The following is a 14716-nucleotide window of genomic DNA, read 5'->3' as shown; positions in this document are numbered from 1 at the left end:
TATATGCCCATTTGGGAAGAATTAAAGACTGATGATGGTCAAATATATTATCATAATACTAAAACACATGAAACTCAATGGACATTACCTGAAGGTGAAGAATTAATTAAATCATCATCATCAATTTGGGAAGAATATAAAACTGATGATGGAAAAGTTTATTATTATAATACTATAACTCAAGAAACATCATGGGATAAACCAGATGAAGCAAGTGAAAAAACAATAGGCAAAGAAGTGGATGGGGAAGATGAATCGGAGAAAGTTGAATTAGAAAATGAGTTAGAAAAGGAATTGAAAGCAAAACCAATAGATCAACCTTTTAATATAACACAAGATGAAAATCAATTTATTGAACTTTTAAAAGAACATCAAGTAGATTCAACATGGTCATTTCAAACAGTAATGGAAAAATTAATAAATGAACCAAGATATTGGTCAATTGAAAATCCAATACGTAAAAAGGAAGTTTATGAAGAATATATTTTAAATAAATTCCAATCTGAAATTAATAATAAAACTAATTTAATTGAAACATTTAAAAGTAATTTTAATCAAGAATTGGAAAAGCTATACAAAAATGGAAAATTAAATTATAATTCAAGATGGATAAGTTTAAAAAAAAAATTTGAAAAAGAAGATAATCCAATTTTTAAACATTCAATAATACTGGATGAAGAAATGATGAAAATGTTTTATAAATTTATAAACACGTTAAGAAAAAAAGATGAAGATCAAATAATCAAAGATAAATCACAAGCAAAAGAAGAGCTACTAACATATTTACAACTGATAAATACTTCATTAGTTGAAAATTCAAAAAATTTTGAGACATTATATAAAAACCTACTAAATGATTCAAGATTTAAACAAAATAAACATTTTGAATGGTTAAATAAAATTGATATTTTACAATTATATAAATTTGAAATATATCCAAAAATTAATAAAGACTTAAAAAATGAAATTCAAATTCAAGAACGAAAAAATTATAGAAATGATAGAAAATCAAGAAATAATTTTAAAGTTTATTTATCAACTTTACCAAATTTAAAATATAATTCTAAATTTAATGAATTTTTACCCATGCTTGAAAATGAGGATTCATTTATTGAATTATGTGGTAGAAATGGTTCAACACCATTAGATTTATTTAGAGATTTAATTGATGAAAAAATTCAAATATTTAAATTACAAAAGAATAAAATTGAAAATATTTTAATTGAACAAAAAATAACAGATTGGTCCAATTTAAAATTTGAAGAATTTTTAAAAACTTTGAAATCTTTAAGTGATGATCAGCTAAGACAATTTGATTTAAATAATGAAGAAGAATTACAAGAAATTTATGAACTGATTCAAAATGAATATGAAATTAAACAAAGAATGTTGAAAAAAAGAAAAGCTTCCGAAAGTGTTGAACCAGAAGTTGATGAATTACCTGAAAAGAAAGTTAAGAAATCAACTATGAATTATTAAATAATTTATAATGAATGTAATGATGAATCAACTGTTCTGAATTGTAGTGTGTAATCTGAACACTGGTGTTCTATTTAGTTCTATACAATTTTTTACATGTTACCTATCATGAGATTTAACGATCCTTGAACTCAATATTGGGAGCACATATAAAAATGTATAAAAGTCAATAGATCACCCAAGTTCAGATAACACATATTCCCTCTACTCTTTTGAGATTAGCTGTAAAAGTGTTCTAATATATGACTAATAGATTGATAATGAACTGAATCAGTAATTGAAATCTCCTCTTAATTGTAATAAAATAAAAATAAAAATAAAAATAAAAATAATGAACAAATATTTAAAATTTAGGGTAACGAATAATAACTCTGCCCTCCTTTTTCTCCAATATCTTCTCCTTTGATTAGTTTTAAAATCATTATTTGAATCTGACAAAATTTTAAATCATTGAATTCAGTATATTTAAAATTTAATAATGACGCACCTTTTTTGGATTTGAAGCTCCACTTTGAACATTGGTACTCATTTTAACTAATGGATCTCCAGTTTCTATGGCAACATTTTGACCTATTTGGTATCATCTTACATCTATATACATACAATAACATAGAAGGGTGAAATAGACCGATATTGAAACATGAGTATCATCTCTATTCAAACATGAGTATCATCTCTATTCAAACTATAAAACTCCTAATCAGTAGATTGTATGCTGTAGATTTATCAAATATTATCTCTTAGTCGTGCGAACTTAACTAATTTTGAGATTATCATTTTTCGGAATTAAATCAACAAAATGTTCTCCAGACTAAAGAAACTATCACCAAACTTATACACAATCATCTTCATATAAACAATGGTATGTAACTCAATTGATTATCAACTCTTATAAGCAAACAAAAGCAATACTAACAAATTTCCCAGTCACAATCATTAAAACCATATTTAACAGCAGTAAGATCATCACTAACAGCAGCAATATGTTTACAAGATTTTTCATCACAATTAATAGAAAGACATAATAGACCAGAAATAGAAGTAAATTCCTCAAATCAACATAATCCAGAAATTATATTAAATAGTATGAACATAGCACGTAATGAAAATGAAAAAATTTTAATTGAATCAAGTATAAATTCAATTCGTATATCAATTAAAATTAAACAAAGTGATGAAATTGAAAACATATTAGTTCATAAATTTACAAGATTTTTAACAAGTAGAGCAGAAAATTTTTTTATATTAAGAAGAAAACCTTTGTTGGGTTATGATATAAGTTTTTTAATAACAAATTTTCATACTGAACAAATGTTAAAAGATAAATTAGTTGATTTTATTATTGAATTTATGGAAGATGTTGATAAAGAAATTAGTGAAATGAAATTATTTTTAAATGCAAGAGCAAGAGTTATAGCTGAATCTTTTTTAATACCTTTTGATTAGATAAGAACATATATATATGTATATTAAAATTTATTAATTTTTAAACTAAATTGAAGAATTGAAATAATTTCATAACTTGTAATTCATATACTTTTGTAGTTGTATTTTATCTTTATTTAATTGGACTCTTTGTTGTTTCATTTGGTATACTTTGCTTTTTATAATCTTTTGGTGATATAGATGGAGAATTTTTTTCATTTATTGGAGTATAAAAACTTTGTGGTGAATTATATGGTGAATCTCTTAAATTACTGGGGATTCTCTTTTTTGTAGAACCATTGTTGTTGTTTCCATTACTATTATTATTATTATTATTTCCAATGTTATTAGGAGTTGGTGGTTCTGAAAATGGAGATTTTGGTGGTGGTGGATCTTGTACATTTGGTAAAACCATTGGCATATCAATATTATCATTTAATAATCCAGGAATATTTCCCAACACCAAGTCTAATTGTGATAAAGCTTCAGCAACTTGATCAAATCCTTTTGAAGAAATTTTTAAAATCCATCTATAATTAAAAATTTGATCTTTATAAAAATCAGATTCTTCTTTTGTTGGTGATGACATAAATAATATAGCAGCGAAAGTACCAATTAATGTAAAATTTGAAGAACTTGAACTGTGCCAAAATGAGTGAATATGTTCTGGTTTTAAATCTCTTACAAATTCAATTGATGCTAATAATCTTGTTTTTGCAGCTGATCTACAAACATTTATTAATTCAATTGATGGAGGATTTCCAATTTTTGTTTGTTGATATATTATAGTTGTTATTTTTCTATGTAATGTTAATTCTGTTGCAAAATAAGCTAATTGTAAATAACCATTTGAACATAATTTTCTTGGTTGAACAGAAGTCATTTGTAATTCTATTGGTAATGAATGAAACCAATTTCTTAATTTTAATTGTAAAGGTTTTGCTAATTTTAATACATCATTTATATCATTTATTTCATTCATTGCTTTCATTGAATAAAATTGATTTAAAATATCACTTAAAATTTTACTTAATTCAATTAATTTCATAAAAATTTTTTTACCATTATCAATATCTGAACTACCTTCTTTTAAATCTCCATCTCCATGTTTTTCAGGAAAATCTTCTTCATATAATGGTAAAACAATCCAATTATTTTCATGGATATGAGAAGGTCTTGCATCCTTTAGGGATAACCATTTATCTTCCATATAAACAGCCCATGCTAATCTTTTTCTTAAACCTCTTTCCCATTTTGGTAATTTCCAATTATTACAATCTAATCCTAACCCCAATTCTTCAGCTAATGAAACAACTTGTGAACATAATACCCATTCTGAATAATCTGCATCTCCACTATTTTGTATTTGATCATTAAAAGTTTTACAACTTATTATATGTTTACATTGTAATAATAATAAACCAGCTTGAACAGCACTAAGTTTAGGTCTTTTTAAAATTTCAGATAAATAATTATTTAAACCAATTTTTAAAATTAATTCAACATTTGGTTTGGGGAATCTATTTAATTGAGGATCATAATCCCACCATTGTATAGCTAATACATATACTGCAGCTAATAATGGAGCACTAAATTCTCTATGAGTTCTTGAATATTTTTCTAAAAATACTTTTTTATGTACTATGGGGTAAGAAGGATGAATAATTCTAAAATATAAATCAATTAATATTTGACCATGTGGTGATATAAATTTTTCAATTGTATCAACATCATTTGACATTGTTTGATATGATTGTGGTGATTGATCTTCTTTTAATACAAATTGAACTTTATCACTAACTTTTCTAAGGGAAATTGAATTACTTAGACTAACTTGTTCTATTTTATTTGTTGTGGTGGTTGTTGTGGAAGAAGTAGGTGATTGATTTGAAATTTGTTTTTGATTATGAGAATCTATTATTGTGTTTAATAAATTTATATCATATAAATATGAAGTTGGTCCAACATAAAAACTTGATCTTGGAAATTGTAATGATAAAGTCTTTTTGAGTAATGAATTATTTATTGATGAATATTCTTGTATAGGAGCAACTTCTCTTATTGGTACATCAGGAACTTGTATATTTTCATTTGATAAAGGATTTAATCTATTTCTTTTATCTTGTGGTTGATTAGGTAATGGTCCAATATCTGTTGGTTTTCTTTTTATTGCAGGAGTTGAATAAGTACAAGATAATTGTTTTGCTTCACATTGAACACAATTATTTGTATTTGGAACAATAACACATTTTGTTTTTCTACGTCTACATTGATCACAAGGACGTCTTTGTTTTGATTTGGTTGCAGGTATAGGAGGTTGTGAAGTTTCATCATAGTTTGGTTGTGGAGGCTGTGAATGTGGTTGTGGATGTGGTTGTGGATGTGTTTGCTGCTGTGATAATGGTTGTTGATGTAGTAGTTGTTGCGGTTGTTGTGGTTGTTGATGTGTTGGATCTTGATTATGATGTACATTATTTTGATATTGAATATTATGCATAATATTATTATTATTTTGATTATCTTGTCTATATTCATTTGGTATATAAGTTGGTAATTCAATATTATATAAATATTCTGCAGTATTTGGATCCATCATCATAGTAGAAGACCATTGAGATTCATATGATGGATGTTGCGGTTGTGATTGAGATTGAGATTGAGATTGAGATGAATTGTTATTATAAGTATCTTGAGAATGATTTTGTTGATCAAAACGAGGTTGTTGTTGTTGTTGTTGATGTGTATTATTATTTGATGAATCTTGTTGTATATTATGTATATGTAAATGATGTTGTGGAGTTAATTGTGATGAACCATTTTGCTGTAGATCTCTTATAGATTGGTTATTATTGGAATTATTATTATCATTATTGTTATTTAGATTTATATCATTATTATTTGTGTTGTTATTATTATTCTTATTCTGATTTTTCAAGGATAAACCATTTGAATTATTATTATCAGTAATTGTTTCTTTTTCTTCCATTGATCAATTGTTTTTACTAGTATGGATAAGCTATATTGTTATTTGTTCAGCTAAAGTTTCCTATTGGTCAAAGTAATCTATAACACTGATTATGTATGGTTGTAAAGTTGATATTATGTATATATTTATTGGTTGTAAAAAAGTGAAAAATAAATTTCCTGGTTATCTTTTTTTTTTGTATTGTGTTTTGTATTGTGTTTCTTTATTTATAGGTGGGGAGTTGTGTATATAAGTATTAGCCTAAGTATTATTATAATACGATTATGTAATACATTATTAATAATAGTATAATATAATATAAATATATACGAGATCTACAATACTATTAATACTGATTACATATAATATATTATACAAAATTAAATATACTTAGATTATTATTCATTCTGTTGTAGAAAGATAAATTAGCGTAATGTATATGATAATTTGACCTATTCATTTGAAGTAATTGAGTCACTCAGGAGTTGGTGACTATAAAAATGATATTACTTTGAAACCACGCCTCAGTTAATAGCTAATCTAAAGACCAACAAATTTCGAGAAATTTAGCTTAATTGACTTAAACCTCCACTAATCGATACTTTTATATAAACACTCTATCTTTGAAATTATTCCAGAACCCATTATCATATTCATTATTTATATCAGTAACTATTGATTCAATTGGTGTTATCTCATAATTGTCCTTGTTACTATTATTTATCAAAATTTTTTCATCTTTCAAACTTATATAAACAATCTCATCTTCTAAATCCTCAGTTCTAACAGATGCTTTTTCAACATATTTTTCATTGTTAATTGATGGTGTAACTTTGTATAGTAAATTTAAATCAATTAAATATTCAATTTCTCCCCATTTATCTAATTCATTTGTTGTAACACCTAAATAAATATAACGTAAATGTAATCCAGTAAAAGCTATAACTATAAATACAAATATAAAACATAAAATTATAAATATTCCAGTAATCTTGTTTGAATCATTTGTTTTTGTTATTAATTTCCATAATTTTAAAAATGTAAAACTTTGTAATTGTAAATTTAAAGCTTTAAAACATATAATAAATCCATAACCTAACATATTAATATTACTCACCAAGAATAATAAAAACCATTTATAATTATAATAACCAATACAATTATTTATCCAAATACAATGATGATCATATAATAAATAACATTTATTACAAATTGAACAATGTTTTGATCTTGCAGGTTTTATATTTTTACAAGTTGAACAAATTTTATTATTAAAAAATATTAATTGATTTGGTTTATATGGATATTTTGTTAAACTTACCGGAGTTATTATACCTGGATCTGAAAATATGGCAATTATTGTTGATAAATAAATTAAAATCATTGATAATATGATATAAATAAAATTTAAATATCCAATATTTGAACTAATTATTGGGAAAGTCTTAACCCAGAATTGATAAAAACATATCGTAACAACAGTTAAATATCCCAAAGGTACAAACCAACCTAATATAAAAATCAATTTACCATTTGTTTTAAAATCTAAATAATTATAAAATTGATTTAAACTCTTTAATCCAGTTAATAAATAATTTCTTAATTTTTGTATGGCGGTATTTCTAAAACTTGGAGAATCTCCAAATATTAATAAACATGTTAATATAAATGATATTATACTGATTATGACTATAGTTTTGAAGAACATATCATTTTGTAAATACGTAGTTGTGGTATAAAGTCAAATGTAAAGAACAAATAAATGGAATTAGTTTTACGCGATATCTTTTGGTGAAATCTGAGAGAAATTCCAGCTACCAATTTCCCCATAATTTTTCTGTTTCAGTTTTGATGGAAACTATCAATTTTAAGCAACACTTTGATTACTTAGATAAAATCATTAGAACCACTACAATCGCTCTTTACCTAAATAAGTAAAGTCATAGCAACTTCAAAACTGCATTTCAAAAAAACAAACGGAGAAAAGGCATATGAGAAAATAAATCTTCAATATCAAACTTCAACTTCACAATCTACTCCAATGTCAACAAGTAATCAACCATATATAACTTCAATATTAGAAGAAGAAATAAATGAAATAAATAATTTATTAACATCAATTCCATTTACATCAGAAGTAAACAATTATTTTTTAAATTTATATAAATTATCATATAAAGATTTATCAAAATTAAATGAATTAAATAATCAACATAAATTTCCAATAAATTCTCAAAAATTATTAAAATTAAGTATATCATTAGGTAATTTAATTAAAATTTTTGAAAATGATGAAGAAAATTTCAAGATTCAAAATCATCAACAAAATTCATTTTTAAAAAAATTAAATAATAGTAATGGTGGTGGTGGTAATGGTAATGGTAAATTAAATCAACCTTTACAACCTCTGCAATTACAACCACTGCAATTTCCTTCAAAAGATCCTTTTCAAACTACAAATATCCCTACTCCTAATATCAAACATATAATTAATTCAGATTCTACTCAACAACAACAAGAAACAAACAACCTAACAAAATATGAAATTAGATTTATAAAAAATTTATTTACAATATTAAAGAATTTTGATTTAAATTTACCACAACCACCACCTCAACAACAAAGTAGTGTATCAGATTTTAAAAGAGATAGTTATACATCATTAAATTCATCTTCTTTATCAAATCCTCAAACTCCAAAACGAAATAATAATTCATCAACTTCTTTACCAACTTCAAATACATCACCTATAAAATTAAATTCAAAACAATTATTAATTGAAAAATTAGAAATAAATATAAATTTAGATATCTTATTCATATATAAAATAAATTTAAAATTAATATTAGAAATATTAAATAAGCTACTTAACATCATAAAAGATATCAAGATAGATTCTTCTAATCAACCACAACAACATCAACAATTAAAAGATAACATGTCCATATTTTCAATAAATTCAATAAATTCAAATGATTCATCATCAATTTTAAATTTTAAAATTGATGAAAATTTAAAAATTATTGAAAATATAGTGGTTAGAATTAAATTTAATATTTTAAAACCTTTTATTCAATTAATTTTTAAAGAATGTATTGAATCTAATTTAAATAATGAATTTAATTCTTTAATTAATAGTTTATAATAATAGATCAGACCCTAATTAAAATAGCATACTTTGTATTAATTCTTGAACTTTTCTGAGTTTGTATTCATTTGAACTATATCCATGAATCACACGATGAAGCAGTAACTAGACTACTACAACATATAACTTTTCACCAGTTTTACTATCTACTTCTCTTTGTTCATGTCCACTTTCGTCTCTATATTTTTAAATTCATTCATTTGAACCATTTCCATGAAACTACATTCTTCTAAAGCAGTACTCTGACTACTACAACATTCAATCAGTTCGAAATATCCACTTTCTTTCTTCAACTCCACTTCTTCTATACATTTTTAAAGTTATACCCACCACCAATTTGCAAATTTTCTCCAAATAATTTTTGAAGTTCTTCTACCTAATAATTTCCCAATTAATGGGAATATAACAAGACTAAATAATAAAGTAATTTGTTTTAAACTTTCATCCCATTGTTCTTGTGCTGTTAATTTATTGTTTGTTGAATCTGAATCTTCTTCATAATCTGAATCTGATTCATAATCTGAGTCTGAAACATCTTCTGAACTTATTATTTCATAATTTGATGGTGATGATGTATTTAATGTATGATTTGGTTGGTTAGGTGTTGTTAGACTTGGTGCTGCCATTGTGGTTTGTGTGTTGTAGAATGATATGAAAGCTTGGTGAAATCAAATTTAGATTTTTGAAATTTATTTTTTTTACAACCAACGTTATTTCAATCACAATTAATTTTACAACCAAACAAATCAGACAAACAAATCTCAAAACATAAGTTTGACAAAGATGATGATACTATGACAAATATAGTAATTGATCCAAAAAATATTAATAAATTATTTCCAAATGCTTCATTATCTCAACCTATTAGAATTCGAATTATTGCACAAATTATAAATTTTAATCAATTTACTTCAGATTTAATAATTGTTAGAGTACCTTCTTTAACTAATGACGAGAAAAAGGAGGAAGACAAAATAGAAGTAGAAGTTGAGGATGATACATCGTCACTTGATTCAATAATTATAATTGAAGAAAACGAAGTGGAAGAATCAAAAGAACAAAATTTACAACAAACTAGAAAAAAGAAAGAAGAATATGTATCAATTAATTTATCATCAATTCAATTAAAATTAAATTTATCAATGTTAAAACCAGGTAATATAATAAATTTAGAAGGATTTTATAATGGTATTAATGAAAATGATATTGAAGATATTGATATTTTTAATATTTTTGAAATTGATTGTAATTTGATCAAGAATCCTCAATATTTAAATACATTAAAATATTTAAGTGATTTAAATCAAATGAAACCTATTAGTACTTTGGATTGAATATTGGAATTTATAATACATGAATAGATGTATAACCTGATGATGATATTTTAACTTTGTTTGTATAAATTATTTAATAGACGCGACATGATGATGGAAGTTTTTGTGTTATAAAATTATTTACCGAAATTTTTTTTTTTTCAAAACTTACTTACATCATTACAAACAATCGATATAGAAGATCAATGAATGTATAAAAGATTAACTGACTTAGCTAAAAGATTTAAAATGTCAAATATACCAGAACTACTTAATCCTACTAGTACAACTACCACTCCCACGCCAATTACAGATACTACCCCCACAGACAATGAAGAATTCACTTACACAACTGAAGGAAAAGCAACAATTTTAACACCAAAAAAGGATGAAGTATTTTATAATCCAATACAACAATTTAATAGAGATTTATCAACATTATCAATAATAGCATATGATGAAATTAGAAAAGAACAATTTTCCAAATTAAAAAACAACAATAAGAGAAAGAAATTATCAAATTTAAATATATTAGAAGCATTATCTGCAACAGGATTAAGATCTTGTAGATATGGTTTAGAAATCCCCAATGTTAATAAAATTATAGCGAATGATTTATCAAAAGATGCGGTATTAGCAATAGATAGAAATATAAAACACAATAATTTGGAGAGCATCATAAAATCAAATGAAAATGATGCAATAAAATTTATGGGATCAACAAATATGAAATTCCACATTATAGATTTAGATCCTTATGGTACAGCATCTCCATTTATTGATTCTGCATTACAATGTATAGAAGATGAAGGAATGTTATTAGTTACATGTACTGATGCAGCAGTATTAGCAGGAAGTGGATATCCAGAAAAATGTTTTGCATTATATGGTGGGAATAATTTTGGTAATCTGTATATAAATAATGAAACAAATCATGAAATTGGTATAAGATTAATTTTAAATTTAGTTGCATCAACTGCTGCAAAATATAAAAAATCAATTGAACCTTTAATGAGTTTAAGTATTGATTATTATTTTAGATGTTGGATTAAAATTAAAACAAGTCCAATAAAAGTTAAAAATCATTCAAATGAAACTATGATTGTTTATGGATGTAATGGATGTGGTAATAAAAAAATTCAACCATTGGGTTTTAAAAAGGGAGAGAATAAATTTATTTATCCCAAATTAGTAAGTTCAATTATTAGTTCAAATTGTGAATTTTGTAAATCAAGTTTTAATATTGCTGGTCCAATGTATTCAGGTTTTTTACAAAATGAAAATTTTATAAATAAAATACTAGAATTAAATTCTCAAACATCAAATAAATCGATATATAAAACTAATGAAAGAATAAAAGGTATGTTAACATTAGCTAAAAATGAGTTACGAGATGTTCCATTTTATTATAATTTAAATCATTTATCTTCATTATTTAAAACTTCTCCAATATCAATTGATGAGTATACAAAAGCCGTAGGGAATTTAAATGATCAAAAAGAAGAAGGTGCAGAAGAAGATAAATTTAGAATAAGTTTAACTCATGCTAAAAAAAATTGTATAAAATCAAATATCCCATGGGAATTAAATTTAAAAATTTTAAAAGAATGGATGGTAAATGTAAATAAAGATTATTATAATAATATGATAAAAACTCATAATATTGAACACCCTGAGAATGGTGATATTCAAATTAAAAATAATGAAAAATTAACAAAAAAATTAAATGATTTAAAAAATTCAAATTTCCAAATTAATCCAAATTTAAATGAAAATTCAACTGGTTTTAAAATTTTAAAATATTTTGACAAAAAGGAAAAAGATGAAGAAAATGAATTATCTCAATTTAATGAAAGTAATCAATCTAATTCAAGTAATAATAGTTCAAGTAATCAATCTAATTCAAATAGTCAATCTAATGCAAACAAACAATATTTAAAAGATTTAAAAATTGATTTCACAACTTCAAATTCATTAAGTGAAAATATTTCAAAATTAAGAAAAGTTAAAATGATTAGATATCAAGAAAATCCGACTAAAAATTGGGGACCAATGTCAAGACCAAGATAGAGAATCAAATTCGTCTTTATATAATGGTTGTAAAAATTAATACTTTTTGGCATTAATCAGACTTTGACATTCTGTATTTATATTTATTATAGTTTTAGTATGTTAAAATAGAAATGAAAATGGCATGTCTCAAATTTCATAGTCATAGTAAATTTGTCAGTGATTCATGACACTTCTTAAAAGCTAAATTAGTTCAACTTTATTTCTATACATAAATTTATTATAAGCACAGCCACTGATTATTAGTAACTGAATAATTAAGGCGGGTACATACTTTCTTAAAACATAGTGATTTTAAGTATGTACATAGTTAAGTAATAATAATAATAAACGTAGTAAAGGAAAGAAGAAAAATAATTTTGTTATCACACGACTAGACCAAATTAGTCTATTGTCTAGTGTGTATATGAAATTAGGGTTTTGTGTAAGTAATATGGGCTATGTAGTAGATGTTAAAAATTTATCAAGTACTAATTATCATCACTAGTATCTATCAACACACTAAATGAATACAAGCTCAAAATATTGTCATGAAATGAAGACGGAAAAATAAGATAGAACAAAAAATTGAGCAAGAAAGTAAAGAACAGTCAATCAAGGAAGTATTACTATGAATTATTAACTTATTATTATTATTATTATTAAAAAATTATATATGATGAATTATATAAAAAAAAGAATTAATACCTATATAGATAGTAAAAAAACACACACATTTTGAAAAATTACACTCTTTAACACTCTACTTTATTGAATCTAGTTTTAGTTTAAATAAGTATTCTTAAAACATTAAAGCAAAAGCTCCAGCAGCAACAACACCAATAGTACCAGCTGTAGAAATTAAATTAGCACCACCAGTAGCTGAAGTAGTTGCAGCAGTAGTTAAATCACCTCCTGCAATTGAAGTAGAAGAAGTATTTGTTACATTTGTTTCATTTTCTCCAAATACTAATGAAATCATTGATAATAAAATTAAATTTTTAAATTGCATTTTTTAATGGTTATGTATATTTTATTTTAGGTGTAGTTGTTGTTATGATAATGAATCTATTAAATGAATTAAACGAAAGTTGATGAAATTGAAACTTATTTTAAATGAATAGTGATAAGTTGAAATTGATTGAATTGGCTGAATTGGTTGTAAAAAAAAAGAAGTTAATTAGTGTAAATTATTTTCCAAGGGATTTTGAAAAGTATTTATATTCTGAAATTTATTAAAAAAGATTTTCACCAAATTTAAATTTAAGAATTTTTTTTATTATTATAAAGTTTAATTCATAAATATTATATTAAAGTTGTATTATAATCAATGTCTTTATAAAAATTATCTAGTTGTGACAGTTGATCAATGAAAATTTGTAATTTAGTAGCATGTAGTTTGTCACATTAATATGAATGCTATATCTATTAAATTTGTCAAATTATATAGAGTGCAAAATGTATTTTGTGTGTGATAAATTACAAACATACTTAAGAAGTAACAGCTCTAAACAAGTCATACAATTATTGACTAAACTTTATCAAATTTGCTATGTTTACTTGTACACGATATCTTACTTCAAGAAAAAGCTTAAAATAAACTATGATAACTCACCAAATTCCATTTTTCAATTAAAAGTAATTATAGTTACACGGTTCTCGGTATAAATTTAACTTGAAACAAAACGTGCTAAAACTCAGTACAACATCAATTCAATTCGACATAAATATCAACTGTTTTGAGAATATTCTAGATAATGTATAGTAGAATTATTATAAGACTGAGGGCTCGTAGATAAAAGGAACATTGTTCCCCTAATTACTGTTTATTATATTTTCAAATATTAATAATAATTTTGTAATTACTTTACTTTTCTTGTAATTAATTACTTTTTATGATGAATTTATAAATAATGAAATTGGTTAAAGTTTTTTATCAAATCAGATAAAACGTTTTAATATTGAACTTGATTGAACTTTGAACTTTGAACTTTAAAGCAAGACAGTGTCTTATAAATTGTTATCGATAACGAAAACTTTGTTCGTTTAATTAACACACTAAAAATAGATTTTTTAGTCGGAGATTTTAGTCGATCTTACATTAAGTAATTGAACAATCTAATCTAAACTCGGTGATCAAAACCATCACATCAATTAAGTAATTATACAGGTTGAAGATACACGGCTGAACCCTTTAGATAATTAAAGATTATACAATGATCATGAGTCTTTGAATCTTCACCTCTATCTCTATAATTTTATTAGTATAGCCCATTGTTAGTTGAGTGCTATAAAGTTTGTGGCTATACTTGTATATATTATACCGCCTTACATATT

At 24.3% G+C, this 14716-nt stretch overlaps 9 protein-coding genes across 9 annotated transcripts; 5 read left to right on the top strand and 4 right to left on the bottom strand. All coding sequences in view use genetic code 12, as the record gives it.

The window, feature by feature from the left end:
• Positions 1 to 3: 3 nt before the first annotated feature.
• On the top strand, positions 4 to 1479 carry KGF55_000280 (uncharacterized protein; the record flags this gene model as incomplete). The annotated part of the gene is made up of 1 exon (XM_051757553.1): positions 4 to 1479. One exon carries the CDS (start codon positions 4 to 6, stop codon positions 1477 to 1479), a length of 1476 nt encoding a protein of 491 aa, XP_051617018.1.
• Positions 1480 to 2338: 859 nt separating this feature from the next.
• On the top strand, positions 2339 to 2925 carry ARC19 (Arc19p; the record flags this gene model as incomplete). The annotated part of the gene is made up of 2 exons (XM_051757542.1): positions 2339 to 2341; positions 2407 to 2925. The coding sequence occupies 2 exons, from the start codon at positions 2339 to 2341 to the stop codon at positions 2923 to 2925; spliced, it is 522 nt and encodes a 173-aa protein (XP_051617017.1).
• A 112-nt stretch (positions 2926 to 3037) lies between these two features.
• DAL81 (Dal81p) lies at positions 3038 to 5890 on the bottom strand (the record flags this gene model as incomplete). The annotated part of the gene is made up of 1 exon (XM_051757531.1): positions 3038 to 5890. One exon carries the CDS (start codon positions 5888 to 5890, stop codon positions 3038 to 3040), a length of 2853 nt encoding a protein of 950 aa, XP_051617016.1.
• A 583-nt stretch (positions 5891 to 6473) lies between these two features.
• Positions 6474 to 7582, bottom strand: KGF55_000277 (palmitoyltransferase; the record flags this gene model as incomplete). The annotated part of the gene is made up of 2 exons (XM_051757520.1): positions 6474 to 7507; positions 7576 to 7582. The coding sequence occupies 2 exons, from the start codon at positions 7580 to 7582 to the stop codon at positions 6474 to 6476; spliced, it is 1041 nt and encodes a 346-aa protein (XP_051617015.1).
• A 328-nt stretch (positions 7583 to 7910) lies between these two features.
• KGF55_000276 (uncharacterized protein) lies at positions 7911 to 9014 on the top strand (the record flags this gene model as incomplete). The annotated part of the gene is made up of 1 exon (XM_051757508.1): positions 7911 to 9014. One exon carries the CDS (start codon positions 7911 to 7913, stop codon positions 9012 to 9014), a length of 1104 nt encoding a protein of 367 aa, XP_051617014.1.
• Positions 9015 to 9337: 323 nt separating this feature from the next.
• Positions 9338 to 9643, bottom strand: KGF55_000275 (uncharacterized protein; the record flags this gene model as incomplete). Its single annotated transcript, XM_051757497.1, has 1 exon — positions 9338 to 9643. One exon carries the CDS (start codon positions 9641 to 9643, stop codon positions 9338 to 9340), a length of 306 nt encoding a protein of 101 aa, XP_051617013.1.
• A 168-nt stretch (positions 9644 to 9811) lies between these two features.
• Positions 9812 to 10351, top strand: TEN1 (Ten1p; the record flags this gene model as incomplete). Its single annotated transcript, XM_051757486.1, has 1 exon — positions 9812 to 10351. The coding sequence occupies one exon, from the start codon at positions 9812 to 9814 to the stop codon at positions 10349 to 10351; it is 540 nt and encodes a 179-aa protein (XP_051617012.1).
• A 189-nt stretch (positions 10352 to 10540) lies between these two features.
• Positions 10541 to 12400, top strand: TRM1 (tRNA (guanine26-N2)-dimethyltransferase; the record flags this gene model as incomplete). Its single annotated transcript, XM_051757475.1, has 1 exon — positions 10541 to 12400. The coding sequence occupies one exon, from the start codon at positions 10541 to 10543 to the stop codon at positions 12398 to 12400; it is 1860 nt and encodes a 619-aa protein (XP_051617011.1).
• Positions 12401 to 13181: 781 nt separating this feature from the next.
• Positions 13182 to 13391, bottom strand: KGF55_000272 (uncharacterized protein; the record flags this gene model as incomplete). The annotated part of the gene is made up of 1 exon (XM_051757464.1): positions 13182 to 13391. One exon carries the CDS (start codon positions 13389 to 13391, stop codon positions 13182 to 13184), a length of 210 nt encoding a protein of 69 aa, XP_051617010.1.
• Positions 13392 to 14716: the final 1325 nt, after the last annotated feature.

This window comes from Candida pseudojiufengensis, assembly GCF_024610245.1.
Source record: "Candida pseudojiufengensis strain CBS 10847 chromosome Unknown scaffold6, whole genome shotgun sequence".
Lineage (NCBI taxonomy): Eukaryota > Fungi > Ascomycota > Pichiomycetes > Serinales > Debaryomycetaceae > Lodderomyces > Lodderomyces pseudojiufengensis.
The sequence above is the reverse complement of the archived record's forward strand: the minus strand, read 5'-3'. Positions and strand labels throughout refer to the sequence as shown.